Source organism: Nannospalax galili, unplaced genomic scaffold, assembly GCF_000622305.1.
Source record: "Nannospalax galili isolate Female #2095 unplaced genomic scaffold, S.galili_v1.0 scaffold136, whole genome shotgun sequence".
In the NCBI taxonomy this organism is placed as follows: Eukaryota; Metazoa; Chordata; class Mammalia; order Rodentia; family Spalacidae; genus Nannospalax; species Nannospalax galili.
The window spans coordinates 3,484,346-3,510,003 of record NW_008340872.1 but is presented as its reverse complement, the minus strand read 5'-3'; the positions used below and the strand labels follow the sequence as shown (position 1 = coordinate 3,510,003).

The following is a 25,658-nucleotide window of genomic DNA, read 5'->3' as shown; positions in this document are numbered from 1 at the left end:
AGCTTCCAGTTTCCAGTTCTCCCTTTTGATTTTATATTGGAGTGGCCAGATTGCTTTTGTCTTCAGGAATTCCCATAGAGGCCCAATTCAGGTGAGGGTCAGATGTTTTCAGGCTTTCTCCTAAGGTCTGCCAGGAACGATTTTGGCCTCAGGAATTTGGGGGTTGGACTGGTCTGGGAGCCGGGCGCAGAAAAGATGCTGGTCTAGGGCAGCTGGTTGCTGAGCTACCCAGAGATGCAGAGGCAGATGGCCAGGAAGAGACCCCAAGGCCTCCTGGGGACTGCACTGAGGAGCTGGGTTGGTCTGGATACAAAGGATCAGGAAGAGGAAAGGTCAGCCCCAGTGTCACAGAAAAAGGTTGGCAGATGGTGCAGGCCCAGGGAAGCAGAGGGAGTTGAGGGTGGGTCCAGGTCCAGGAGCAGTGTTCCTAGGGCCCAGAGAAGGTACTAGGTTGGTCTGGATGAAAAGAATCAGGGAGCAGTATTGGTTCCCCAGGTGTCTGGGGCCCCAAGACAAGGGATGGGGCAGGGCCCAAACTCGGAGGAGAGAAGGGTGGCGGAGATGGCTTGGGGAGTCAAGGTGCGGAGCTCGCAATGGACTTACCTGGAGAGAAGCCTAAATAAAATATTTTTAAAATAATAATTAAAAAGAAAGTAACCAAATGCCAATAACCTGTTCAAACATTAAACTTAAAATTTCTCCTTGACTAGATAGGGGATTGATATCAGAAGCCAGAAAATGCAGAAGGGCAGAAAATAAAGGAAAGAATGAAACCAAACCAGGAGCTTTTTTTTATTTTTTTTATTTTTTTTTGCGACAGGGTCTCTAGTACAGCTTGACCTCAGACTCCCTATGTAGCTGCCGGTGACTTTGAAGTTCTGATCCTTCCTCCACCCTCCACCCTCCACCTCCCCAAGTGCTGAGGTTACAGATGTGTACTACCAGGATTTATGCAGGACTAGGGATCAATCCAGGGCCTTATACATGCTAGGCAAGTATTCTACCAACTGAGGTCCATCTCCAGCTCAAATTTGGCTAATTCACTAGTCTTTTATTGGCTTATCTTTGCCCCATTTTTATTTTTACAATTTGATTGGGTACTTCTGATCTCCTCAATATTGATTTCTTTCAGATGTGAAAGTAAAGAAAGGACTTAAATACTACCAGGATGTTTTCAAACTATAATGTCTCCGCCATCACTTTACTTAACTTGTATCTCATGGGTAAGTACTGCTTTTCAATACAGCTCTTAGAGGAGCAAGCCTGTCTTTCCATCATCACAGAGGGCCCTGGCATGGAGCAGCGGGAATTGATGTCCTTAGCTGGGGGACCCAGAGTAGCATGTCCAACATCAGGCACCCCATGGACTATAGAGAGCAAACCTGTATCTATGATTTGATTTTGGCATACGTTTCTGCCTATTGTTACTTTTAGTTAAGCCTGAATAATATAAGGTACAATAATGTTGAGGAAATATCCTTGTATATAATTTAAAGAGTGTTTGCTCTTGATACCCTCAAATCTAATCCAGGGTGGAATGCATCACCCCACCCCTATATTTGGGAAGAAGACAAACCTTTTATCCCTTTCCTTGTCCACCAAATTGAAGATCCACCTCTGAACTTTGGTTTGTGTGGTTCCCTTATTTACTGACGCCCTTTTTCTTCCTCTTGACTCTATTTCAGTGTCAGTGTTATCTGTCCCATAGATTATCCATATGGAATCCACACATAGGACGGTTGTCTTAGAGGAGTCATCCATGGAAAACGTGTAGCATTCATGGTCTCCACCTTCCAAAAATGCCAGGACCCCCCCACCTCCTCCGCCTAAGTCATTGTGATATCGAGTAACCCATGCCCTCACTTACCTGTACCTACTCACCAGTTCCCATCACACACACTCTTTCTTCCTCTACCACCCTTGGCAAAATGTCTTTACCTTTAAAGTGTATTAATTAGCAGCATTCTTATTTATATTCTGAGAAATATTTTCAGGTAGATAGCTGCTTCTCAGACACTCCCTCAACCAACCCGACTCTTACCATTAGTGTCAGATTCCAGTAGATCTTACTTTAAATTCACTCAGAAATCAACTCTTGGACCATGTGCCAGTGGTACCAATGTCAACTAAGAACATTTTTGTTCTTAGACTGTTTTTGTTAGCACAAGAACATCTCAACGAAATGTTCATTAATACGCATATGTCAAAGAATCTCAAATTTAGAGTGCTGTTTATAATCTGAGCCCAAGGAAAACCCTGTTGCTTCTGTAACTTCTGTTTTTCTTCTTCCTAGTGTATGTGAGTGTGCTGTTTGGTACGTCACCTACTTTCAGTGGTAAGAGATTTTCTTAGCTTGACTAAATTGAACGTAAGGGTCAAAGTGTTGGGCTCACCACCCAGACATAGGAAAATAGAGAAAATTTGAATCCCAAACCCAGATGTATTGGAATTAATTGTCTTTGCCCCATTTTTATTTTTACAATATAATTGGGTACTTCTGAATTTTGACCAGCTCAATATTGATCTATTTTGGATATAAAATAACCCAGATTCTTGGAATCATTTGTAAAAGGAGCTAAGATTAGTGAACTCCTGTTTCATTCTTTGTCTCATAAAACTGTTATAAGAAATGAATAGTAAAGATCATTTTAAAACCTCTTAAAAGAATATCAAAGCTCTTAATGTTCTCTCTCGCTAATAAATCAATGAGGAAAGACATACCCAGCCAATCAAAACATGCAGTGGGGAATCTAGAGGAAGAAAGTCTGCGTGAGTTTGAGCAACTTACAGACCAGCTGAGAGACTAGGGTGGAGAGAAAGCATGCCCTGTGGTCAGAACGAATTGCATTATTTTGGTCTCATGACTGACTCAGAGTTAATGATAGCTGGGGAAGCCCATCTGTCGAAGTCTGTTTGCATGGTGCTGAGTTCCTGTTTGCCAGCTTTCCTGCCCCATGATATGTTGTCATTAATTAACTGAATTAGTTCATTTCCCATGTCCACCAGACTTCCTGTGTATTCTAGACCCTGGGCTCTCCAGAGGGCTTCTCTACTGGACATGTGGGTCTGAGGTCCTAAGGGACAGTAGAATAGTAGCCAAAACACTGTCCTGGATTCTAAATTTCATTGTGTTTTTTTACCCTTTCTGTTCTCTTTAGAGTATTCAGATGAATCTTGCACTATGAACCTGACAATACAAAATTTCCAGCTAATTTTATCATGGGAAGTAAAAAACAGATCCATCCAGCCAACTCACTATACATTATGGTACACAATCATGAGGTAGGTTGACATTTTATTTTTCTCTTGCTAAAAGTGCCATCTTTCTATTATGTGATTTCTCCCTGAAATATACACTGTTGTCTCAGATGTTTTTCCTCTAGTTAATTTTTGAGTAGTGTGTGTGTTGCTAGGGATTGAACCCACGACCATAATTATGCATGGTACACAAGCACTCTACCACTGAGCTGCATCCCTAGCACTGAAATGTCCTTTTATTGATAATTTATTTGGCTCCAGCCAGGAGAGAACAAAGGCCTCTTGTGAGTTTTTCTTTGGTCTGCTGAAGTCATAAAGTTTTTCTCTGCATTGAATGATCACACATACTGTTAGCCTCCCTGTTCTAGTTTGAATTCTGTTACTGTGATAAATACCCTAACCAAGAAGCAACTTAGAGAAGAAAGGGGTTTATTTGGCTTACAAGTCCAGGTTACAGTCCATCACTGAAGGGACGTCAGGTAGAAACTCAAAGCATCACATCCATAGTCAAGAGCAGAAGCGAACAAACACATGGATGCTTGCTGGCTTACGCTCAGCACTGAGCTTGCTTTCTCAACTCTTCCACGGTTCAGGACCCAGCCCATGAAATGGTGCCTCCCACATTCAGGGTGGGTCTTCCTACCTCAGTTAACAATGAAGATAGTCCCCACAGATACACCCACAGGCCGAGCTGATCTAGATAACCCCTGATGGAGGCTTTCTTCCCAAGTGATTCTAGGTTGTGCCAAGTTCACAGTTAAAACCAACCAGCACACTATCTCTATGTCCTAGTTTGCGTTCTCCTGCTGTGTGACAAAACACTGGCCAAAACAAACTTGGTGAGGAAAGGGTTTATTGCATCTTACACTTCCAAATGATAGTCCATCTTTGATGAAGTCAGGAAGGAACTTGGTAGGAACCTGGAGGCAGGAACTGAAGCATGGACCATGGAAGAATGGCCTACTGGCTTGCTCCTCTGACCTGTGCTCAGTCTGCTTTCTTATACAACCCAGGACCACCTGCCCAGGGGTGGCACCATCCACAGTGGGCTGGGCCCTCCCACATCAATCAATGATCAAAAAAAACACCTCATAGACATGGCTGTAGGCCAATCCTATGGTAGAAATTCCCCAGTTAAGGTTCCCTCTTCCCAGGTGTGTTGTGTTAACAATGGAATCCCAACTATGACACTTTCTTCACCAAGCTTGGTAGATCAAATGTCCATGTCCCTAAACTATCACAGTGCTGACTTAGGATTGTGTGGTCTTCGGCCATGGAGAAAAGTTGTCTCAGGGAAGGCAATCATAATTATCCTAGAGTGAGAGGGAGGTCTGGAGGCCTAAACCAAGAAAGCCTAAGTTTCGTTCATTCATTCGCTCATTCATGTAATAGATTCTTACTGAGCACTACTGCACTCTAGGAAATCCTGTCCAGGAAGCAAAGACCCTACCTTCTAGGCACAGATATTCCAAAAGAAGGTGGGAACATCATTAAACATATAAAAGTATAATGTAGCAGTTAGAGGTAAACCCTAGGAAGAAAAAAATCCAAAAGAGTTTGAGAACGTAGGGGTAGAGAGACTATGGCCTGTTCAGTTTAAAAATAAGGTAATTAAGGAAGATGATCTGATACAGTAATATTTGGGCAAAGCCCTGAGGGAAATGAGGAGTACGGTCCAGGATACGGATTCTCATAACGTACATGCTACAGTTTTCCTGTTTCTATTTCTGCCCTTTCCAAAGCAAACCAGAAGATCCAAAGATTGTTGGGAACTGCACAAATATCACGAAACCATCATGTGACCTGACAGATGTATGGGAAATCATGGATGACCACTACATACCCATAGTGGAGCTATACAAAGGGAACTCCATGGTGGGCCGTTGTATGAACAGCTTCTGGGCCTCAGACTGTGAGTGGGTCTCTGTGTCTCACCTCATCAGTGTTTAGCTATGACAGAGGAAGGTCTGCAAAAGGGTTTGGATTCAGACCTAGGCTGACTCCTGGCCCTGCCCTGTGTAGTTACATGGCTGCTCAGATCGTCATCTTTCTGATCCAAAAAGTACATAACAGTGCTTCTCAGATGACTGCTCAGTGCTGTGTAAGGCCGGAACTCAGGCAGTGACAGGTGCAATTTTTCTGTTCGTTTTATAGCCTAACAGGAAGTGGGGAGTGGAGTTTGGGTGGCTTTCTAAACCATCACATCTCTTTAGGTCAGTGTTTTCCTAACTACTGTAACCTAATAGCTAGCTCTATATATGAACACTCAGGTGCGCAGCCACTAAGGCCCGCAGAAGAATGGAGCTCAGGAGTAGGGTAACTCCTTTCTCTTTCCCTGTGTCTGAAGATTGCTCCCTGACACTTAGTGCCGGCTCCAGCTCCCTCACTTTTTCACTTTCCAAATTAACAACTGGTTTCCAAGGAAACAGTTCATCTTCAGTATGATGTTACAGACTGACTGGGCACACACGTGCATGTACATGTTTACAAAGTGATACTGATGCTGAACTCCATGATAGCACAAGTCAGACTTCTGAGGTCAATGCAGTGGTATGCAGGCCCTTGGATCAGCGCTGACATCTGTATGTGCACTCAGAGAAATGGAAGAAAAGTACAACTTATAGATCATAGTATGTGGGTTGCTGAAGAATGTTTATTAAAGTAATAAGTATTTTTCATGATCCAAATGATAAATATGCAAAAATGTTCTAAAACCTAAGATGACTGAATATGATTGGTACACACCTCTAATCCCAGCACCATGAGACTGAGGCAGGAGGTTTACTACAAAGTTGAGGTCAACCTGAGCTACATAGAGAGCAGGGAGTCAGCCAGGGCTACTCACGAAGACCCTGTCTCAAAAACAAAAAAAAAAAAAGAACAAGACAAAAACCCCAGAATTAGAAAAATTACAGACAGCATGCTTGGCTCAGTCCTTCTGACACTACTCAGCAGCATGTATATATATATATAAAAAGCGAGGCTCAGTAGTTAAGAACACACTGGTTGTTCTTGCAGAAGACCCGGGTTCAAATCCCAGCACCCACATGGCAGCTAACAACTGTCCTTAACTCCAGTTCCAGGGGACCTGACACCCTCTTCTGAGCTCCATGGGCATTGCACGACATGGGTGCTTTTACATACATGCAGGCAATACACACATACACATAAAATCAAAATAAAGTTTTTTTTAAAACCTTAGAATAAAAAAGCCAGGTGTGGTAGCACATGCCTTTAATCCCAGCACTGGGGATACAAAGGCAGGGGGATCTCTATGAGATTCAGGACAGCCTGGTCTATGTAGCAAGTTCCAGGCCAACTGGGGCTATAGGGAAACCCTGTCTCAAACCAAAACAAAAGTCTTAAAATAGGCCAGCAAGATTGTTCAGTGGCTAAAGGTGCTTGCCACCAATCCCCAGAAGCCACACACTAGAAGAAAAGAACTGCTTCCTGCAAGTTATCCTCTGCCCTCCACACGAGGTCATGAGAATGGCATGTGTGCCTATACACATATACACACATGTGCATGTACACACACACAAAATAGATAAATGTAAAAAAAGACCCCAAAGCTTTAACATAGCAGAAGATATATTTGAATTAAAAATGGAGAGAATTAAAAAAAGAAAAACCTCTTACATGTGATCACCTAATCCAGGATTCCTCCTTAATAAATCATTATAAAGAAATCACTAAGGGGGCCGAAGAGATGACTCAGCACTTAAGAGCCTTTGCTGTTCTTCCAGAGTACATGAGTTTGGTTCCTAGCACCTGAATCAGATAACTCACAACTGCCTGTAACTCCAGCTTCAGAGGAATCCCATACCTCTGCCCTCTGCAGGCACCTGTGCTCACATGCACCTATCCCCCCGCCCACACACACACACAGAAACCATTTAAAATAAAAATAAATCTAACAAAGAAAAGAAATGACTAAGAACAAATGCAAAGCTTTAGCTTCAAGAACACATTGATTCTATTCAGATACATTAGAGATAATCTCTTCATTCAAAGTAGTGAGTTAGCTAAACTATGGGTCAGGACTATTAGGATTGGAATTCACTATATGGGGGTCAGTGGACGTTCTATAAAGGGTCAAAGAAGAAACACTGTAGATGCCATGGCCAATACACTCTCTGTCATATAGTCTTCATATTTTCTTTTGCAGTTCTTAAAAAATTTAAAAAAAAAAAAAACATGAAATTGGGGCTGGAGAGATGGCTCAGCAGTTAAGAACACTGACTGTTCTTGCAGAAGACCCGGGTTTGAATCCCAGCACCCACATGGCAGCTAACAACTGTCCCTAACTCCAGTTCCAGGGGGTCCAACACCCTCTTAACTGTCCTCCTCAGGCATTGCATGACACAGGTGCAGGCAATACACACATACACATAAAGTAAAAATAATAAATAAAATATTTTAAAGACCTGAAATTGTGGGTTGTGAAAAAGTCAAACCTGGGGCTGGAGAGATGGCTCAGCAGTTAAGAGCACTGGCAGAAGACTGGGGTTCGCATCCCAGCACCCACATGGCAGCTAACAGCTGTCTGTAACTCCACTTCCAGGGGATCCGACAGCCTCTTTTGAGCTCCATGGGCACTGCTCGACATGGGTGCACTTACCTACATGCAGGCAATACACACATACACATAAAATAAAAATAATAAATAAAATATATATTAAAAAAGAAAAAGGCAAATCTGTGGTACATGGTTTTCTAGCCCTTGATGTAGATAAATATGTATTAATATGTTTATAAAATTCAGTTAAGTGAACCAGATATGGTGACATACTCCTGAATCCCAGCTCTTAAGAACCGTAGGCAGGAGGAGTATGCGTTCAAGGCCAGCGTGGGCTATGTAGGGAAACCCTGTTTTAAAATTAAAGTAGTTCAGGGCTGGAGAGATAGCTCAGTTAAGAGCACTGGCTGTTCTTGCAGAGGACCCAGGCTCAGTTCCCAGCTCCCACATGATGGCTAACAACCATCCATAACTTCTGTTCCAGGGGATGCAACCCTGTCTTCAGACCTCCATGGGCATTTCACGACATGGATACACTTACATACATGCAGGCAATACACTCATACACATAAAATAAAAATAATAAATAAAATATTTAAAAAATAAAAGTTCAGTGAAATTATATACCATAAATAAACAGTGTGGGTTAAAAGGATTTCCTTTTCATTTGTGTGTGTGTGCATGCAAATATATGCTATATAAATACTTATATCTCTAGTTAACATATGTAAATATGCATATTTATATACAAACAGCATGGAAAAGTTGGTTACACTGAAAAATTCCCTATGTTTTGTATGATTATGTATTTAATATGAAAATAAGTCATTTTTTTTCCATCTAGAATACAGTTTGAGAATTGGGAAAGCTGATGACTTCCATCTCAAAAGTCTGTCTTCCATGTGCTGTAATAATGCTGTGAATCAATTCACTTTTTTATTCTCCATATTTCACCAATAAAAACACAATACTCTGCAGCTAGGATTAAAAACAGATTAAAATGGAAGAAATGAGATTATGCCTGACAACAGGCGGCATTATCTTTACATTTTCATGGACTAACACTAAGGTTTGTTTTTTACTTTGTTTTACAAACAGTTTATATTGAGCCACCAAGATTTGAAATTGTTGGCTTCTTAGACCACATTAATGTAACACTGGAATTTCCATCTGTCACTCCCAAGATATATGGGAAGGAAATACAGGAATATGCGTCGCTTGTCATCGAAAAGCAGTGGGACAAAATCGTTAAGTTGGTAAGTGGTCCCTAGCACTAAGATCAAAACAGTTCTGAGTTGGTAATGGATACATTTGACTCTCTGTTCAAGAATTGCGTAGATCCAGGCATGGGGTATATTAGATCCTGTCTCAAAAAAAGGAAGGAGGGAGGGAAGGAGAGAGGGAGAGAGGGAAGAAGGAGGGGAAAGAAAAAGAAATAGTTGAACAATTCTAACTAAAATGTCTGAGCTTTGCGTAGTCCGACATTAAGAACACTCTACTTTCCATTAATTGCCGAAATACGTCGATTAAACCTATTTATCAAAGTATTCTTTAAAAGAATAAGCCACACGCAACATTAAATACACCCAGGAGAGAAACGTGTGGTGTAGACAGGGAGAACAGCCAGATCTCAGCAAATCAGGGTGACCTCTCTTTGACAGGGTGGTTTCACTGAGCTACATGTGGGAAGCGTCTGTTCCTGCCTCTCCAGCCCTTTCATGATTATTCCCAAGGACCCAACTGAATGTTAGTAACTTTAGAGTGCTCCTGGTATCAGACAGACCTGGATCATAAATCACTTGTTGTCTCTACCCCTTAGAAGTCTAGAATATCTGAAGATAGGCCCTCCTGAGACAGAACCTTTTGTTTGAAAGAGCCCTTTGTCAATTATAAAACTCTTGCCTGCTCACATGGTATCAGGGTACAAGCATTTCAAGAAAAGGACTGTGAGGTCGGAGTGAGCCTGGGAGGTTAAGAACCAGCAGCAGAAACAGATAGAAAGGAGTGAATGAGAGGACAGGAGGAAGAGAGGTTAGAGAGAATGAGGCCAGATTTGAAGGGCTTTGTGAGTCTGTCCTCTGGGTCCAATGGGAGCCCCTGCAAGACCCCAGACTCAGTAGAGAATCTTGGATGGTGGGTTACAATAGACCAAGATGGCAAAGGCTGCAGTTGGAAAACCAGTTGACAGCATGAGGATGCTACTCCCCTAATAGTAATAAATTTCGTGACTATTAACATTATCCCTTTAATATTTACATGGATTGTAATTGACACACCAGGAAAAGGGAGCGCAAATAGCAAGGGGAAGAGTAAGTTCATGTAGCTCAGGAACTGGGCCAATTGTCAATCACTGTCAAATTTCTTTTTTTTTAAATTTTATTTATTATTTTTACTTTATGTGTATGCATGTATTGCCTGCATGTAGGTAAGTGCACCCATGTCGTGCAAGGCCCACAGAGGTCAGAAGAGGCTGTTGGATCCCTTGGGACTGGAGTTACAGACAGTTGTTAGCTGCCATGTGGGTGCTGGGATTCGAACCCAGGTCTCCTGCAAGAACAGCCAGTGTTCTTAACCTCTGAGCCATCTCTCCAGCCCCCATTGTCAAATTTCAATCATGTCTCTGTGTTCAAACAATGAATTACAGTGTTGTAGATGATCGCTTATACTAGGTATTGACAATGGACATCTTCATTAAAGAAAATCTGTCTTTAAATTAAATCAAGAAAATAAAAAAGGCTAGGTGTGATATTGCACACCTTTAGTCCCAGTACTCGGGAGGCAGAGACAGGTGGATCTCTGAGATTGAGGCCAGCCTGGTCTACATAGTGAGTTCTAGGCCAGCCACTGCTATGTAGTAAAACCCTTTTTCATAAAAAAAAAAAAAAAAAAAAAAAAAAAAAACGGAAAAGAGGGCATTGCTATTACCAAGGCAACAAGTGGGAGGTGGCTTGGACCACTTGGTAGTGGGGACATATGAACTTCCAGTTCTACCTGAGTTTTGCATGCTCTACAAGTGATGAGTTTTGCATGCTCTACAAGTACTTTTGCATACTCTGCAGTATTTTAGGTAGTTTGGACACAGTGTGGTAGAAAGTTATGGCCTCAGCACTTTGGAGTTGCCCCTGACTGAAATAGGGAAGATGATGGATGGAGCTCAGTGAGAAGATTATTAAATGTGAGTGTCTGTACAGAGTCTAGAGGAGACCTTGGGCAGGTGATGTCTCCTAGCTAAGGGATGTCCTAGGGAGACTCAGTCTCTTGTGTGTGCTGTAGTCCCCTAATAAAAGCTTTAGTTTGTCATGGGGGCAAAAGCCTGTTTGGGATGGATGTGTTCAAGAAAGGCGGGAAGGAGACTCTTTACTGAGCTCATTCTCAGGTGCCTTTCTCTAAAGGAGGGATCTGCAGAGGCAATGGGAGGGGAAGGTAGGGTCGAGGGAAGGATGTTTTAAAATATGCAGATGGGATGTTTCAGTCAAAGTCATATTCTAGAGAGTGAGAGTGAGTGGACTCTCAAGAGTGGAGGGGAAGGTGGCCTTGGCTGGGAACAGGGACTGCATCCCCTGGCCAGAGAGTGGAGTATATAGTCCAGGTGTGGAAAGAAGTGTCTAAGTCCATTTTCCATTACTGTAATGAAATGCCCATGGTTATATACTTTATAAAGAAGGAGGTTCATTTTGACTCATGCTTCTGGAATCAAATCTGAGAGGTCACATTTGGTAATGGACTTCTTGCTGGCTGAGTCCCTTCACGTGAACATGGAAGAATAGAGGGCATGTGTGTGTCTCTTCAGGTGGGGTTTTCTTTTTATAAAGCCACCGGGGTTTATATATGGGGCTCCACCCCAGTGATCAAAGTATCCTAAATTACCTCCCAAAGGCCCCACCTCTAAACACCATCACCCATTAGATTTCAACCTACTTTAGTGCCTCTCAGTAAGGATTCCATTTTGACACAGAAACCTCTAAGGCATACACTCAACCACATCTGAGCAATCACAGGGAAGTACTGTTTGATGGAGCTTTTGCCCAGTGAAACAGGAAGGTAGCATTACAGGCCTGCTCAAGACCCGGGGGAACCTGAATGTTCTGCTGTCAGCCATAGTGTGCTCTTCTGCCAGGAGTCAGAGCCTTCCTACCATGCTGTGTCCCTAACTATCCTCCTTCCCTTCTTCATTATGTATTTCCATGTATAAGCTTATTTGAACTGCTAGAAATTCTGATCTATGAAATGACTACTAAGAATGTACTTGAGAAATTATAAAACAAGGCTTTTAAAAAATGTTATTATTGAAGAGGCTAAGGAAATGGCTCCATCAGTAAAATGCTTACTAATCCATGAGAACCTGATATCCATCCCTAGTACCCACATTAAAAAGTCAGGTATGGGGCTGGAGAGATGGCTCAGCGGTTAAGAGCACTGACTGCTCTTGCAGAGGACCCGGGTTCGATTCCCAGCACCCACATGGCAGCTATGAACCGTCCTTAACTCCAGTTCCAGGAGAATCCGAAGCCCTCTTCTGACCTCCGTGGCACTGCACGACACGGGTGCACTCACATACATGCAGGCAATACATTCATACACATTAAAAAAAAGTCAGATATGGTGCTTGTAATCCCAGTTCTGGGGAAGTGGAGACATGTGGATCCCTGGGGCTCACCGGCCTAGCGTACCTGGTGAGTTCCAAGCCAGTGAGAGACCCTGTCTCAAAAAACAAAATGTACCCAATGTTGGCATCTGGCCTCGACATGCTCACACACCTGTATACACACAGCCACACATGTGCACACACACACACACGCACACACGCACACACACACACACACACACACACAAGTTGTTACTTAGGAAAGAAGCTTCATGCAGTCTTTTCAATCCTGAAGTAGAGCAAAACTCCAGCGGAAGTAGCAGCAGAATGTTTCACCCAAGAGTCTGACTTCAGTGTCAGAAAAAAACTCTTTAGCTTTAAGAGAGGCCACTGGCTGCTTGGCGCTGAAGTTTTCTCATCTGTAGAACAGACATAACACTGGACCATTTCAAAAGTCAGAGGAGTAGGCACAAAAGCTCTCCTGAAGTGGAAACTAGATACACGTTGTCAAGGAGAGATGATGATCTTGCAGAAATGACATCATTCCTCTTTGGGACTTTTTCTTTTTGTCTGTAAAATGTAGCTGATAGGCTAGATGTCATGATTTTAATGTGTGTGTGTGTGTGTGTGTGTGTGTGTGTGTGTGTGTGTGTAGTTTCATGATAACTTGCTTGCTTGCCCCTAGTGGCTTATAAACCCTGTACTAGTCAAGCCTGTGATATTTGTAAACCTGTTTTAAGATTTGAAGATGGAACTATCAGGGCCTGCCTCTCACCAAAGTCTTAACTGATTTTTTTTCTTCTTTTTATAGAATGACCTCAAACTAAATAGAGACTTCAGTGGAAATTTCACCTACATTCTGGACAACTTAATTCCAAACACCAACTATTGTGTATCTGTTTATTTTGAACCTCTAGATGTGGAAAAAATAATAAAATCTCCCATAAAATGCATCTTCCTTCAGCCTGACCAGGAATCAGGTATGGTTAGGTTTTTAAAATTCATGCTTTTATTTTGATGGAAAACCTGTTGAAAGAAAGGAATCTGAAGTTCTAGTGCATCAAATGTACTTCTTCCAATAAAGGCACATCACAGAGCTGTGTCTGCTGGTCTGTCTCTAATCTTGTCCTACCATAGGGCAATCAGGTATCTGCCTTTAGAAAGTCAGGCTCTTCCAGAAGTGGGAATCGGGATTAAATTCAGTGCTGTGCCATTTGGCTATTGCTTGTGCCCAGTGCTGGAAGATGCAAAATTGCTTGAAGTCTTGGTATATAGAGGCCTGGGAAGGTAAGGGATGGAAGCTTGGGTTTGAGTCCTAGGAGCATGGGCTCTGCCTGTAGACGAAAGGAACCTGGTCAACACATAGGAGACACAATGGGTGAAGACAGAAAACCTTTCCATTAGAGACCCTGGAACAGGCTACACTGTGATTCCTGACTCTTCTCCATCTGCGAAAATATGTGGCAAGAATAATGAAGCACTGGACACAATGACGCCTGTAATATCAGCCTTGGGAGACCATCCTGGGCTACATAGTGACTTTCAAGCCAGCGGGGTTACATAGTGAGACCCTGTCTGCCCCTACACACACACACACACACACACACACACCAAAAAAAAGAAGAGTAAAAAAGAGTAGCCGAGTTTAGGAGCCTTCCCTGTGGAGTATTTTCTCTGAAAGTCAACCAAAAGGGAAAAAATCTTTGAAAATCTCAAAGAAGTCTTTCTAGATTTCTAAACCCCAACAAAATTGTCTTAAATTAAGATCGGATTTATAGGGCAATGGACTTGATGTGATAGTTCAAATCTGGAAGATTTCCTCCACAGGCTCAGGATGTGAATGTTTGGCCAACAGATGGTGCTATTTTGGGTCTTTCTGGAAACTCTAGGAGGTGGGACCTAGCTGGTCACTGGTGTAGGCCTATGAAGGTCATACCCAGCCCCTGGTCCCTGTTTGCCCACATGTGGCTTCCTTTCCACCATGCTAATGCTGATGTGAACAGCCTCCACCACACACCCCTGCCATCCCAGAACTGAGCTGCCTCCCCATACCTTCCCTATCATGATGGACTGAAACTCTCTGAAACCATGAGCCAAAATAGACCCTTAGTCCCTTAAGTTGCTTCTGTGGGGCATTCTGTTACAGTGATCACAAATGATGCAATTGTTTGTGAATTCAATGAGCTGTACTGCACAGTGCCCACACTCCCCATGAGCAGTGTGATTCCATTGACTAATGTATCTCAAAGCTGAAAGATGCATAGACTGAGTTTAAAGTCTCTCTAACCTTTACCTTAAGTTGTTCTGACAGTATCAGTTAAATAGGGACAAAGCTAAAACCGTATATTTATATATCTTATAACACTATTAATATAAGCTCCAAACAAACCAACATATTTATATTCTAACACCACTTTTCTTAATTCCAAGTAGATATCCAGCAAGTAATTCATTGATGACACTCATTACCCAAGGTTAATGCAGACCCCACAAGATAAGGGGTCTTGTTTTCACAAGATGGCCCCCACTTCACATGGCAACCACAGTCTAAGGTCTTCAGCCTACATGAACTCCTGTCTAACTTGGCCACAAATTCAAGAATTCCCACAAGTTCCTCTCGGGTTCAGTGATTTGCTAAAGTGACTCACAGAACTTGGGGAAGTGTCAGTCTTAGGATCACCATTCAGTACAAAGGTTATATACACATGAAGAGCTCCTCCTGGAGTCTGGCTGCATCACCCTCCCAGGCTTGGCATGTCCCCTAACCCAGAAGAACATCAAGGGATATGTCTGGGGATCTTGAGTTTTCCTCATGTAGCTGTGACTGACTCATTGGCCACAGGATTAGACTCAGTCTCCAGCTCATCACTCTCTCCTGAGGTCAGGAGGTGGCCCTAGAAGGAAGTTCCAACTCCCTGATCACATAATTAGTTTTTCTATAAATCAACCCTCATTCTGAACCTGTCTAGCAGCTTCCCAGAGGTTACTTCATTGGTGTAAACTCAGATATGGTTGCTGTCCACTGCTGTAATAGAATAGCCACTGCTGTAATAGAATACCTGAGACTGGATACATTATAAAGAAGAGATATTTATTTCTCCCAGAGTTGAAGGCTAGAAAGTTCTGGAAAGTCCTCTTTGCTGCATCGTAGCATGGTAGAAGACATCACATGTCATGGGCGGGGATGCTTGTTTATGACAAAGCCATATACACAATATTTCACCCATCCCCATAACAGCATCACTCCATTCATGAAAGCAGAGCTTCATGATACAAACCTTTCTTCAACACCCCACCTCCAAAAACCATTGCAGTGGCAATTAACTGTGAAGGAGACATTCCAACCATAGCAACCCCCAAGAGGCTTGTTAAAAATAGCAGATATTGCTTCCACACAGGAGAGTCTGTGAGATTTGAAGCTCCATGCCGGGAACCAGGGGAAAGGATGTGCATTCGTGCCTGTGCATGTGTATGCATGATGTGTGTGTTTGAATATATGTATATGTACATATACATAAAACATCATGATCTTTATATAAATAAAACTCCTACATGAAATAAATATTCAAGTTAGGGTACCAGAGAGGTGACTCAGAGGTGAAGATCACTCCACTGCTCTTGCAGAGAACCCAGGTTCAGTTCCCAGCACCCACATCAGGAAGTTCACAACCACCATAACTCCAGCTCCAGGGGATCTGATGCCCTCTGGCTTCCATGGCACCTGCACGTGGTACACATAACTCACACAGGCACACACATACACATAAATAAAAATAAATCAATAATTACAATTTAGAGCCAACAAGATGACTCAGTAGATAAAGGCACTTGCTGCCAAGCCTGCTGCCCTGAGTTCGATCCTTGGGATCCACACAGTGGAAGGAGAGAACCAACTCTCACAGGTTGTTTTCTAACCATATACACACTAGCATACACACACACACACACACACACACACACACACAAATAATAAATAAATGTAATTTTTAAAAATGTATTTAATTCAAATTAATGAAATGACAGGAGAAGGTTTCCTGAGACCCAGAGTTGCTACCCAAGTAGCTGGCCTTTCTTCGGAAGTTGACCTACTCGGAGAAAACATTTTCTCCCTGACCTTTTTCTACTCCACCTGCTAAGACATGGTCCTGCAGTAGCATGCTGTGAGTTCATCCCATCATTGTTTAGTTGTAGACACATCATTGTTTGCATTTATTTTTTAATTTTTATTTTATGTGTATGAGTGTTTTGCTTGCATGTATTTAAGTGCAACTGTGTCATACAATACCTTCAGAGGCCAGAAGAGGGTATCGAATCCCCTTGAATAGAGTTGCAGGTGGTGGTTAGCCTGCAGGTGTTCCCACCACATTGGTGCTAGGAACTGAACCCGAGTCCTCTGCAAGAGCAGACAGTGCTCTTAACCACAGAGCCATCTCTCCAGCCCTGGATCACTGTTTTAAACAGGGCTCTGCCTTGATGCATGTTCCCCATAATTCCTGTTCAATGGTGATTTTGTTGCTGTTACTGCTGCTGTTGTTTTGTGTTTTGTTTTTTGAGACAGGGTCTCCCTATAGCCCCAACTAGCCTGGGACTCACTATGCAGACCAGGCTAGCCTAGATTCAAACTGTGATTTTGTTGTTGTTGTTGTTGTTGTTGTTGTTGTTGTTGATGTGGGGGGTGGACCTCAGAAGAAGAGGAATGAGGAAGGAAGTAAGGGTGAGGGAAGAGAAAGAAAGCAAGTGAGTGGCCTCAGCCAACCTGTGCTGCAACCTGAGCCCTGGGGATTCACTGGGGAAGTTACCAATGCTAGGTGGCATGCCATCTCTGCCCTGGCCAAGGTCAAGTCCTTAGAGAAGGAACAGCTAGGACGTGTTATTTAATATGCATAGCCGTACCCTTTGCTCACCTATGGATAAAAGGATGTTGTGAGTAGGACATGTACAGCATCCACCAGAGGTGGTCAAGAGGTTCTTTCTGAGTAAGGACCCAAGTGAGGAGTGGTGGGCAGAATAACAGCCAGTCAGAGATGTGTCTTTATCCTGTGTATGTCAAAGTGCTGTCTTTGTGGCTAAAGAGCCTTGGTGGTTGCTAGTAAATTCAGGATCAAGATGGAGAGATAACCCAGGCCACCCAGGTGGGCCTACTGTAAGCACAGAGGTTCTTACAAAGGAAATGAGACAGAGGGGAGAGAGACAGACAGACAGACAGACAGACAGAGACTGGCAGCAGAGGTCAAACACTGAGAAACTGGGAGATACTCTGCCACTGACTCTGAGACATCAGAAAGTGTCTCTAGAAGCAGAGAAAGGCAAGGAAATGGCTCTTCCCTGAGCCTCCAGACGGGATGGCACACTGCCAACACCCTGATCTTTATCCCAGTGGAACTCATTTTGGACTTCTGACCTCTGGAATGATAAGATAACCTAAGGTGTGCTGTTTTGCCATTTTGTAGGGCTCTGTTACAGAGGCAATGGAAAAGAAACATAGGAGCAGAGCAAGTGAGTCTTGCAGACATACCAAGGGAGAGAGTTCCATATGGTGGATCCAGCAAGTGCTAAGCAAGGTCCCTGTGGGCAGGATGGGCCTGGTGTGATATGCAGGACAGAAGTGGGCCAATGAGGAATAGAAACAGTTTAGGCCATAGAGAATGGAGGACCCTAGGTGATCTAGGACTTTTGAAGCCATTAGAAGAGATGGGAACCCCAGTGGGACCTGAGTAAATCCAACAAGACATAAAAGGAACTACTGTAGGCCATGGAGGAGCCAGGTGATTCCTGGCCTGGCACTGCAATAATCCAAGTGATGCTCAATCCAGAGAGACAGGCAGGCAAAGAATTCCAAGAAGCATTAGTCATCAACAGTCTTCTGGCAAGACTTTTTTTCCCTTTGTCCAGTAAAGATAATAGTAGAGTAGAAACCACTGTCTTTGCCATTCTGTTCAGTCATCTGTTTGTGAAGTCACTTGGGTTACAAAAGAAAGACAAGGTTCATCTGAGGCCAAAATCTGAAGGTAGTCTCCCCTTCCCAAAACAAGTTGATCTGACTCTTTCTTTTTTTCAATATTTTATTATTTTTATGTGTATGAGTGTTATGCCTGCATGTAGGTAAGTGCACCTGTGTCATGCAATACCCGCAGAGGACAGAAGAGGTTGTCAAATCCCCTGGAACTGGAGTTATGGACAGTTTTTAGTTGCCATGTGGGTGCTGGGATTCAAACCCAGGTCTTCTGCAAGAACAGTGTTCTTAACCGCTGAGCCACCTCTGCAGCCCCCTGACCCTTCTTTTATGAAGATGATTAACAACTGAGTAGGAGTGGGAATATGCTCCTACTCTTTCAAACAGGTATATTTTTAAGTAGCATGCGTGCAGTGATCTACCATGACCTTAAGAGAGACTTCTGTGTTTTAAATTATCATTAAACTTAAGCCAAACAAAAAAATTTAAGTTTTCATACAGAACCCTGAGACTGATGACAGTGCTCCAATTTGAGAAGCATTTGCTCTAGCATGTTGATTGCAATTTGCATAACTTACTCACAGGCTGTTCTGTTAAATCTGTTGCACATTCTCTTTCATTCTGTTCTTTAGAAAGTTGGGTGGGTTCATGAGTCAGAATCTTAGTATCATGCCAATGTTTCACCCCTGAAGTCATTTGAGTTTCTCAGGAAATATGTAAAGATTTGTGTCTGAAACGTGTGCCTCTGTGGCTAGACCCGATTCCAGAACTGTCACTGATGAGAGGATCTTTCATTCACTCTTCACAGGCATGAGGTCGGGTTTGAAAGTCCTGTTCTACCCACCAATGCCAGAGTCTTTGCTAGGTTTCTACATTCATTCCTTAGTGTTTTAAACGACTTGATGTATGAGTCCATTTGTGTTTTGTTTTGTTTTGTTTCTGCCCTATGTCTTTCTGGTTTCCCCTGAAACTTTGAGTACAGGTTAATACTAATGCAGATCGATTTCAGAAATTTGAGAGTGCTTTGTATGCAACTACTCACTTCTCAGCCCCTTTATATTTACGGGAAAAGCCGCTTTCACCTTGGAAGGAGAAATTTTCCAAAGGGAAACTGGACAGGAAACAAAGAAGAGCTCTTAATAAGGCCAGGCGAGTGCCACGGAGGCCTGGTTTGGGATCCTGCTGTGGCCAACATCCAGCCTCAGAATGGCCAAGCTGGTTTTGCAGGCCAGCTGTCTTCCTCCATGCCTTCCACCTGCCCCACGTGCCTGTGGGCATTTGAGATGTGGCTAGTGCGACGAGAAACTGGGTTTCTGGTTCTGTTTAATTTTGCACATTGTATTCTAATACAACTACAGAACGGAAACCGATTTTTTTTTACTTCACCAAACCTATGTATACTTTATTGTTTAAAATGCACACACTTGGGTTACTTTCTATTCTTTGGTATTTAGCAATATAAAACTTCTTTCTTTTCCATGGTATCAACTTCAGACACAAGATCAATGTGAATATATTCCCATCTGTGATCATTTGTTGAATTTCTTTTGAAATAAAGTCACTAATCTTTTCATCAACAGGACTATCAATATCTGCCAAAATAGGAATTATTATTACTGGGTGGATAGTGCTGTTCTTCATAAGTAGCATCCTAATGCTGAGACGGACTGGCTATATATGCTTAAAAAACAATTTCCCCAAAGTGTTGGTATGTAGTTTAATTTTTTTCTATATTTTTGTGTTTTAACTTAAATTTTTTTATACACTGAAATATTTTTGCATGTGAGAATCTCATATTCCAAAAACATCACTGAGTTCCATCACTCTGGGTTCTTTTTCATACCTGTGCATTTCAAGTATAACTGGACACATATTTTCCTTCTAGGCTGTGCACCTATTGTGTGTGTGGTGTGTGTGTGTGTGTGTGTAGAGTAGGGTAGGTACTTGTTCATATGTAGAGGCCATGGGTGGACTTTAGCTATCTTCCTCACTCCACCTTATTTTTTTTAATGTTTTATTACATCTATTTGTTTATTTGAGGGAGGGACATGTATCACAGCATCCCTCTGAAGGTCAGAGGATAACTCGAGAGAGTCAGCTTTCTCCTTCCACCATGTGGCTCCCAGGGATTGAACTCAGGTAGCCAGGCTTGGCCATCTCACAGGCCTTCTCCAGTTTATTTTTTGAGAGAGGGTCTCTTACTGAACCTGGAGGTCATCAATTCAGCTAGGCTGCCCAGCCAGCGAGCTTTAGGGATCCACCTGTCTCTGCTCTGTCCCCTCTCATACTGGGACTACAGACTTACATGGCTGAACCAGGTTTGGTTTTTTTTTTACTTCAGTGCTAGGGATCAGAATTCAGGTCTTCAGGGCTGGAGAGATGGCTCAGTGGATAAGAGCACTAGCTGCTCTTTTAGAAGATCTGGGTTCAATACCCAGCACGCACATGGCAGCTAACAACCGTCCGTAACTCCAGTTCTGGGGGAATCCAACACCTTCTTCTGACTTTGGGTATTGCACGACACAGGTGCACTTACACATATGCAGGCAATACACTCATACATTTAAAATAAAAATAATAAATAATTTAAAAAAAAATAATTCTGGTCTTCAAGTTTGCTTAGCCAGCCCATCTCCCTAGCCTTTATTTCTAATCATTACCTATTATTTCTAATGATTACATAGAATTCTGTTATTATCAAAGTTATTTTTTAAAGAACCATTTCCCATCTGTAGGTCATTTGATTTTGTATTCCTTTCTCTTTCTTTGGCCATTAGGAACAGTACAGTAAAGTTTTTATGTAGATTATCTTTTTATTTTGGATTACTTCAATGGACTATGTACACACACAGTAGCTTCGTCATATAAAATATCATAAGAGCTCATTTAACATGCTAGTGATGATGTGTGCTTCCTTCCAAAGTGCTGCTGACACTGATGAATGTTTTTACTACTTCTGTTCACTGTTATGTGTGTGACGGCTCTTCACAGGCTCTTCCATTTGTTCCTTTCATTAGTCACAAAGCTTGCCATTTGCTTGTCTCGTTTCCATGTTTCTATTACAACTTAGAGCCTTTCGAGAGTCTCAACGTTGATCCCACATCTTTCTAAATTTCATGTGTCTGAACTCAACTGCCTTTGCCTACCATTTCTCATTTTTCCTAACCCTTTGCTTCCCTTTTATATTACTCTTGTAATATTTCAAGTAGAAATATCTTAATTTTTGTATGATAGTTCATTTACCTTATTCTGTTTTTTTCAACAGCCATGTAATTAACTATCCCTCCACAGCTGATAGAATTGAACTGGTTTTATCATATTGTCATCTTGTGTCTGTCTACTATTTCACTATTAAAAATGAGAGCTGTCTAATTCAGCAAAAACTCCAGGAATAAGAAAAGAGAGCACTCTAGGCCTACTGTGTCTGTATATGCATGTTTAATCAAGAATAGATTTTTTTTTTTTTTTATGGTTCTGGGGATCGATCTCAGTCTTGTTAAATGGTTTCTGGTTTGAATCTGACAAATATTTACTGACTGTCTACTATGTGACAACATATTCTAAGTGTTGGAGATGTAGAACAAAGCCAACAAAAACACCGTGCCCCCGGGCGCTTGTTAGAATAAGAGGCAATGGTAATTCATAAATGATGCTCTTGTTTGAAAAATTCACATTACTCTCTGCACCTGAATTATTGATATTAATAATTGACCTATACAGAAAATTTGAGGACAGTCAGAGCTACATAGTAAGACCCTTTCTCAAAAAGAAAGAAAGAAAGAAAGAAAGAAAGAAAGAAAGAAAGAAAGAAAGAAAGAAAGAAAGAAAGAGAAGAAACAGAGAACCAATTGTTTGGCAAAGTTACTGCACACTTAAATCAGCAGTGTCTATTTAGAAAATAACATTCAACATTCAAGAAATAAAGTACACAAATCACAGGTGTGAAGTTCAGCCTCTTTTCCCAGACTGAACACCCATGTAACTTATGCCCATGTAACATATTCCCAGATCAAGAAAACATGGTGGCACACAATTTTAATCCCAGCACTTGGGAGGGAGATGAAGGGAGATCTCTATGAGAGCAAGGCCAACCTGGTCTACATCACAAGTTCCAGGCCAGCTGGGGCTACAAGGAGACCCTATCTCAAAAAAATTAATTAATTAAAGATTAGGGGCTAGAGAGGTGACTCAGGTGTTAAGAGCACTGACTGTTCTTGCAGAGGACCCGGGTTTGGCTCCCAGCACCCACATGGTGGCTAACAAACATCTGTAACTCCAGTTCCTGGGGATCTGACGTCCTCTTCTGGCCTCTATGGGCATTGCACAATATGGGAGCACTTACATACAAGCAGGCAAAACACTCATACACATAAAAATAAATTAATAGATCAAAATAAAATGTGTAGAGCAAATGATGAAGACAAATCGTGGAGAAAATGACCAAATCTTACTTTAAAAAAGTAACAAAAGCCTGTCAAATGAGAAGCCCAGAAACATACCACATGTATGGAAACATGACTCAAAACAGTGGCTGGTGCAAATTAGTGGGGGAAAGATGGGCTGGTGATAGTATTATCTACACTAGACAAATTATATTGCATCCCTCCTACTTCATACCACACAAAAACCAGTTCCAGTTAAATGCCTAGAGGAGTTTTTAAACCTCGCTATCTCACATTCTCATCTATAAAATAGGGATAATCATAGTAGGCCTAGGGTACCCTGTGTAGCCTAGTGGCATTATGGGTGTGCTTAGCACACAAAAGGTCCAGAGCTCAAAAGAAAGTAAAATAAGCCTGCTTCAAAGAACACCATGAGAGCAGAAAGCAAAGAAACTTACAAGAGACTGGCAATTGGTCTTCCACAGCCACAGGCTTCAACCAGTGTTAGATCAGAATATTCAGGAAAATGAAATGTATCTGTACTGACTTTTTCTTGTCGTTCCCTAAGCAATAGAGTATACCACTTACACAGCATTTGTATTGTATCGAGTATCATAAGCAATCTAGAGGTTGTTAAAAGTATATATGAGGATGTGCATGGGTGATATGTAAATGATGTGACATTTTCTGTAAGGGATTTGCACATCCTTGGGTTTGGAAGGCGAACTGAATCAGGAACTACTAAGTATCTGGCCACTAGCAGGTGCTACACAATTGTCACCATCCACCATCCACATCATTGCAGGTGACTACTAAGTTTTATTATGTGAAAAAATAGAGTCAACACAAGTGATAGACTTACTTTCTCCCCCTCCCTCCCACCCTGCCTCCACTTCTCCCTCCTCCCCAGAATTTCCATAACTTTTTAGCCTCCATGTTTGCTGAGCCACCACCATCAGAAGCAGTAGACATGCTGGAGATCATTCACACCAACAAAAAGAAGAAGCTGTGGAATTATAGTTATGGAGATGAAAGTGACAGTGAAGAAGAAGAAGAAGAAGTGCCCAAAGCAAGTGCCACTGGTTATACCACGCATGGGCTGATGGGCAAGCATCTGAGCCAAGCCCCTGACCCCTCAGCCAGCTCCCAGGAATCCCAGTGTGAAGACTCAGCTGTTGAAGAGTCTGATGAACCTGGGGCTGAGCTGGAGCCCCCCAGGGAGGCAAGGCCTGACCCCTGGCAGCCAGAAAGTTCCAGAAGCCCCCGTGAGAGGAGAGAGCGTGTGCTCCAGGACTCCTATCCCAGACACAACAGCAGCTCTACAGATGAGCCTGGGGACAAAGTTATCTTCAATGTGAATTTAAACTCTGTGTTTCTGAGAGTTCTCGACGATGACTCTGAAGAAGACTCTCAGGAAACCTCTGAGGTGTTGCCTCTTGCAGAAGATACCATCGACCTAGAAGAGGATCCCCACAGGATAGAGTCAAGCCTTCTAATGGCCAGTGGGGAAAGGACACAGCCACCCCACCACAGCTCCTCTTCCCAGTGCCTGTGGACTGAAGAGGAGTCATCTGATAAAACTGACTCTTCAGGTTCTGATACTGATGCTGATGTAGGGGATGGTTATATAATGAGATGACTCCAAAAACAGTTCATTGACTGGAGCTGAGAACCTACAGGGTCCTCTTTGTACCCTGACTTGCTGCTCTGTGGTCTGCATAAGTCTGAGGGAGGGAACAGGGAAATATAGGGCCCACTCGGTTTCTCCTGATGCCCTCCTCTATGCGGATTCCCAGTACAGGAAACACAGTATTGTTCGTGTGTTGTTTGCAAGTTCAAAGTGATACACCGCCTGCCCCGTTTCCACTAATGTGGATTATGTCACGTTTCCCAGGAGCAGAGTTCAATGTAGTTTTCAGAGGTGACCTTGGCCTCCTGATCCTGTGGTGTTTCTAGAAAATAATGAAACTGAGCCAGGTCGATTGGGGTAGAGAAAAAGAAAGAAAAACTCTGTGAGCAGTGGTTAGCAGGCAAATACTGAGTCCAGAGGCTCAAGAAATGAGTGAAAGAGCAGGCGGGAGAGGAGGAGAGGGTGGTGAGGAAGCAGGATGCACAAAGAAAGTCATAAGTTCAGTCACTGGTTTCTGGGCCCTTCTCAGAATGTCATGTTCTGTGTCTTCCACTCTGAGAAGCCCTCAGCCAGCCCTCCCCAGTCTAAGTGAGAAAGACCCACATTAATAATTCTAGGGTCAGACAGGTGACTCAGGAAGGAAACATTGTGTGGTGAGGAGGGGTAGATTAAATCTTTTTCATATGTTAAGAATTTTTTTATTGAAAAAAAAAAAAAAAACGCCTAAGTGCTTCAAGCTCCTCAGAAGAAATAGAACACAGAAGTTTTAGAGTTTCTATCTCACAATTTTTAAAGTGCTCCATGTATAGATTTTAGATTCCCTGCATGGGATTACAGTTGCTGTGAGTCTGAAAAAAAAAAAAGAGGAATGTTCTCAAATGTCATGTACAAGCTGTGACTAGAAGTCAGACATCTGATTCCAACAGGTAATCTTGGTTTGTTTTTTTAAAAATAAATAATTTATTGAGAATTTCATACATGCAAATAAAGTGTTTTGATGAAATCCATGCCCACTCCCTCCCCTCCAACTCCTCCCATATCTCCCCATCACTTTTTTCAGATAACTTCATGTACTCTTTCTTCTTTATTATTTTTTAATAGGGCTTTTGGCTACTCTTAATATCCCCCCTCTGAAGAGGTAACCCTAAAACTTTTAAGGATTAGATAAGAGCTCCCAAATATTTTTGACGTTTTTGGCCTTTGGAACAGAGTATGTTGCTAAGAGGCTACTTTTCTTTGGGGTCTTTTTACCCTAACTGCCTAGCCAGTTTCTAACTCCTATTCTTATCACACCATCCTCTGAAGAGGTTACCCAAATTGCCAATAGGGAA

General features: G+C 42.4%; 1 protein-coding gene across 1 annotated transcript in view; it reads left to right on the top strand.

The window, feature by feature from the left end:
* The window catches only part of Ifnar2 (interferon alpha and beta receptor subunit 2), a 44,861-nt gene extending 19,793 nt beyond the window's left edge, over positions 1 to 25,068 (top strand). The window contains exons 2-9 of the mRNA XM_008835967.3: positions 1,133 to 1,223; positions 2,294 to 2,335; positions 3,159 to 3,282; positions 5,001 to 5,170; positions 8,876 to 9,033; positions 13,174 to 13,342; positions 19,896 to 20,023; positions 23,608 to 25,068. Of these exons, the coding sequence (XP_008834189.1) occupies positions 1,169 to 1,223; positions 2,294 to 2,335; positions 3,159 to 3,282; positions 5,001 to 5,170; positions 8,876 to 9,033; positions 13,174 to 13,342; positions 19,896 to 20,023; positions 23,608 to 24,336 (1,575 nt within the window). The 5' untranslated portion in view covers positions 1,133 to 1,168 and the 3' untranslated portion in view covers positions 24,337 to 25,068. The remainder of the gene's footprint in view (positions 1 to 1,132; positions 1,224 to 2,293; positions 2,336 to 3,158; positions 3,283 to 5,000; positions 5,171 to 8,875; positions 9,034 to 13,173; positions 13,343 to 19,895; positions 20,024 to 23,607) is intronic.
* Positions 25,069 to 25,658: the final 590 nt, after the last annotated feature.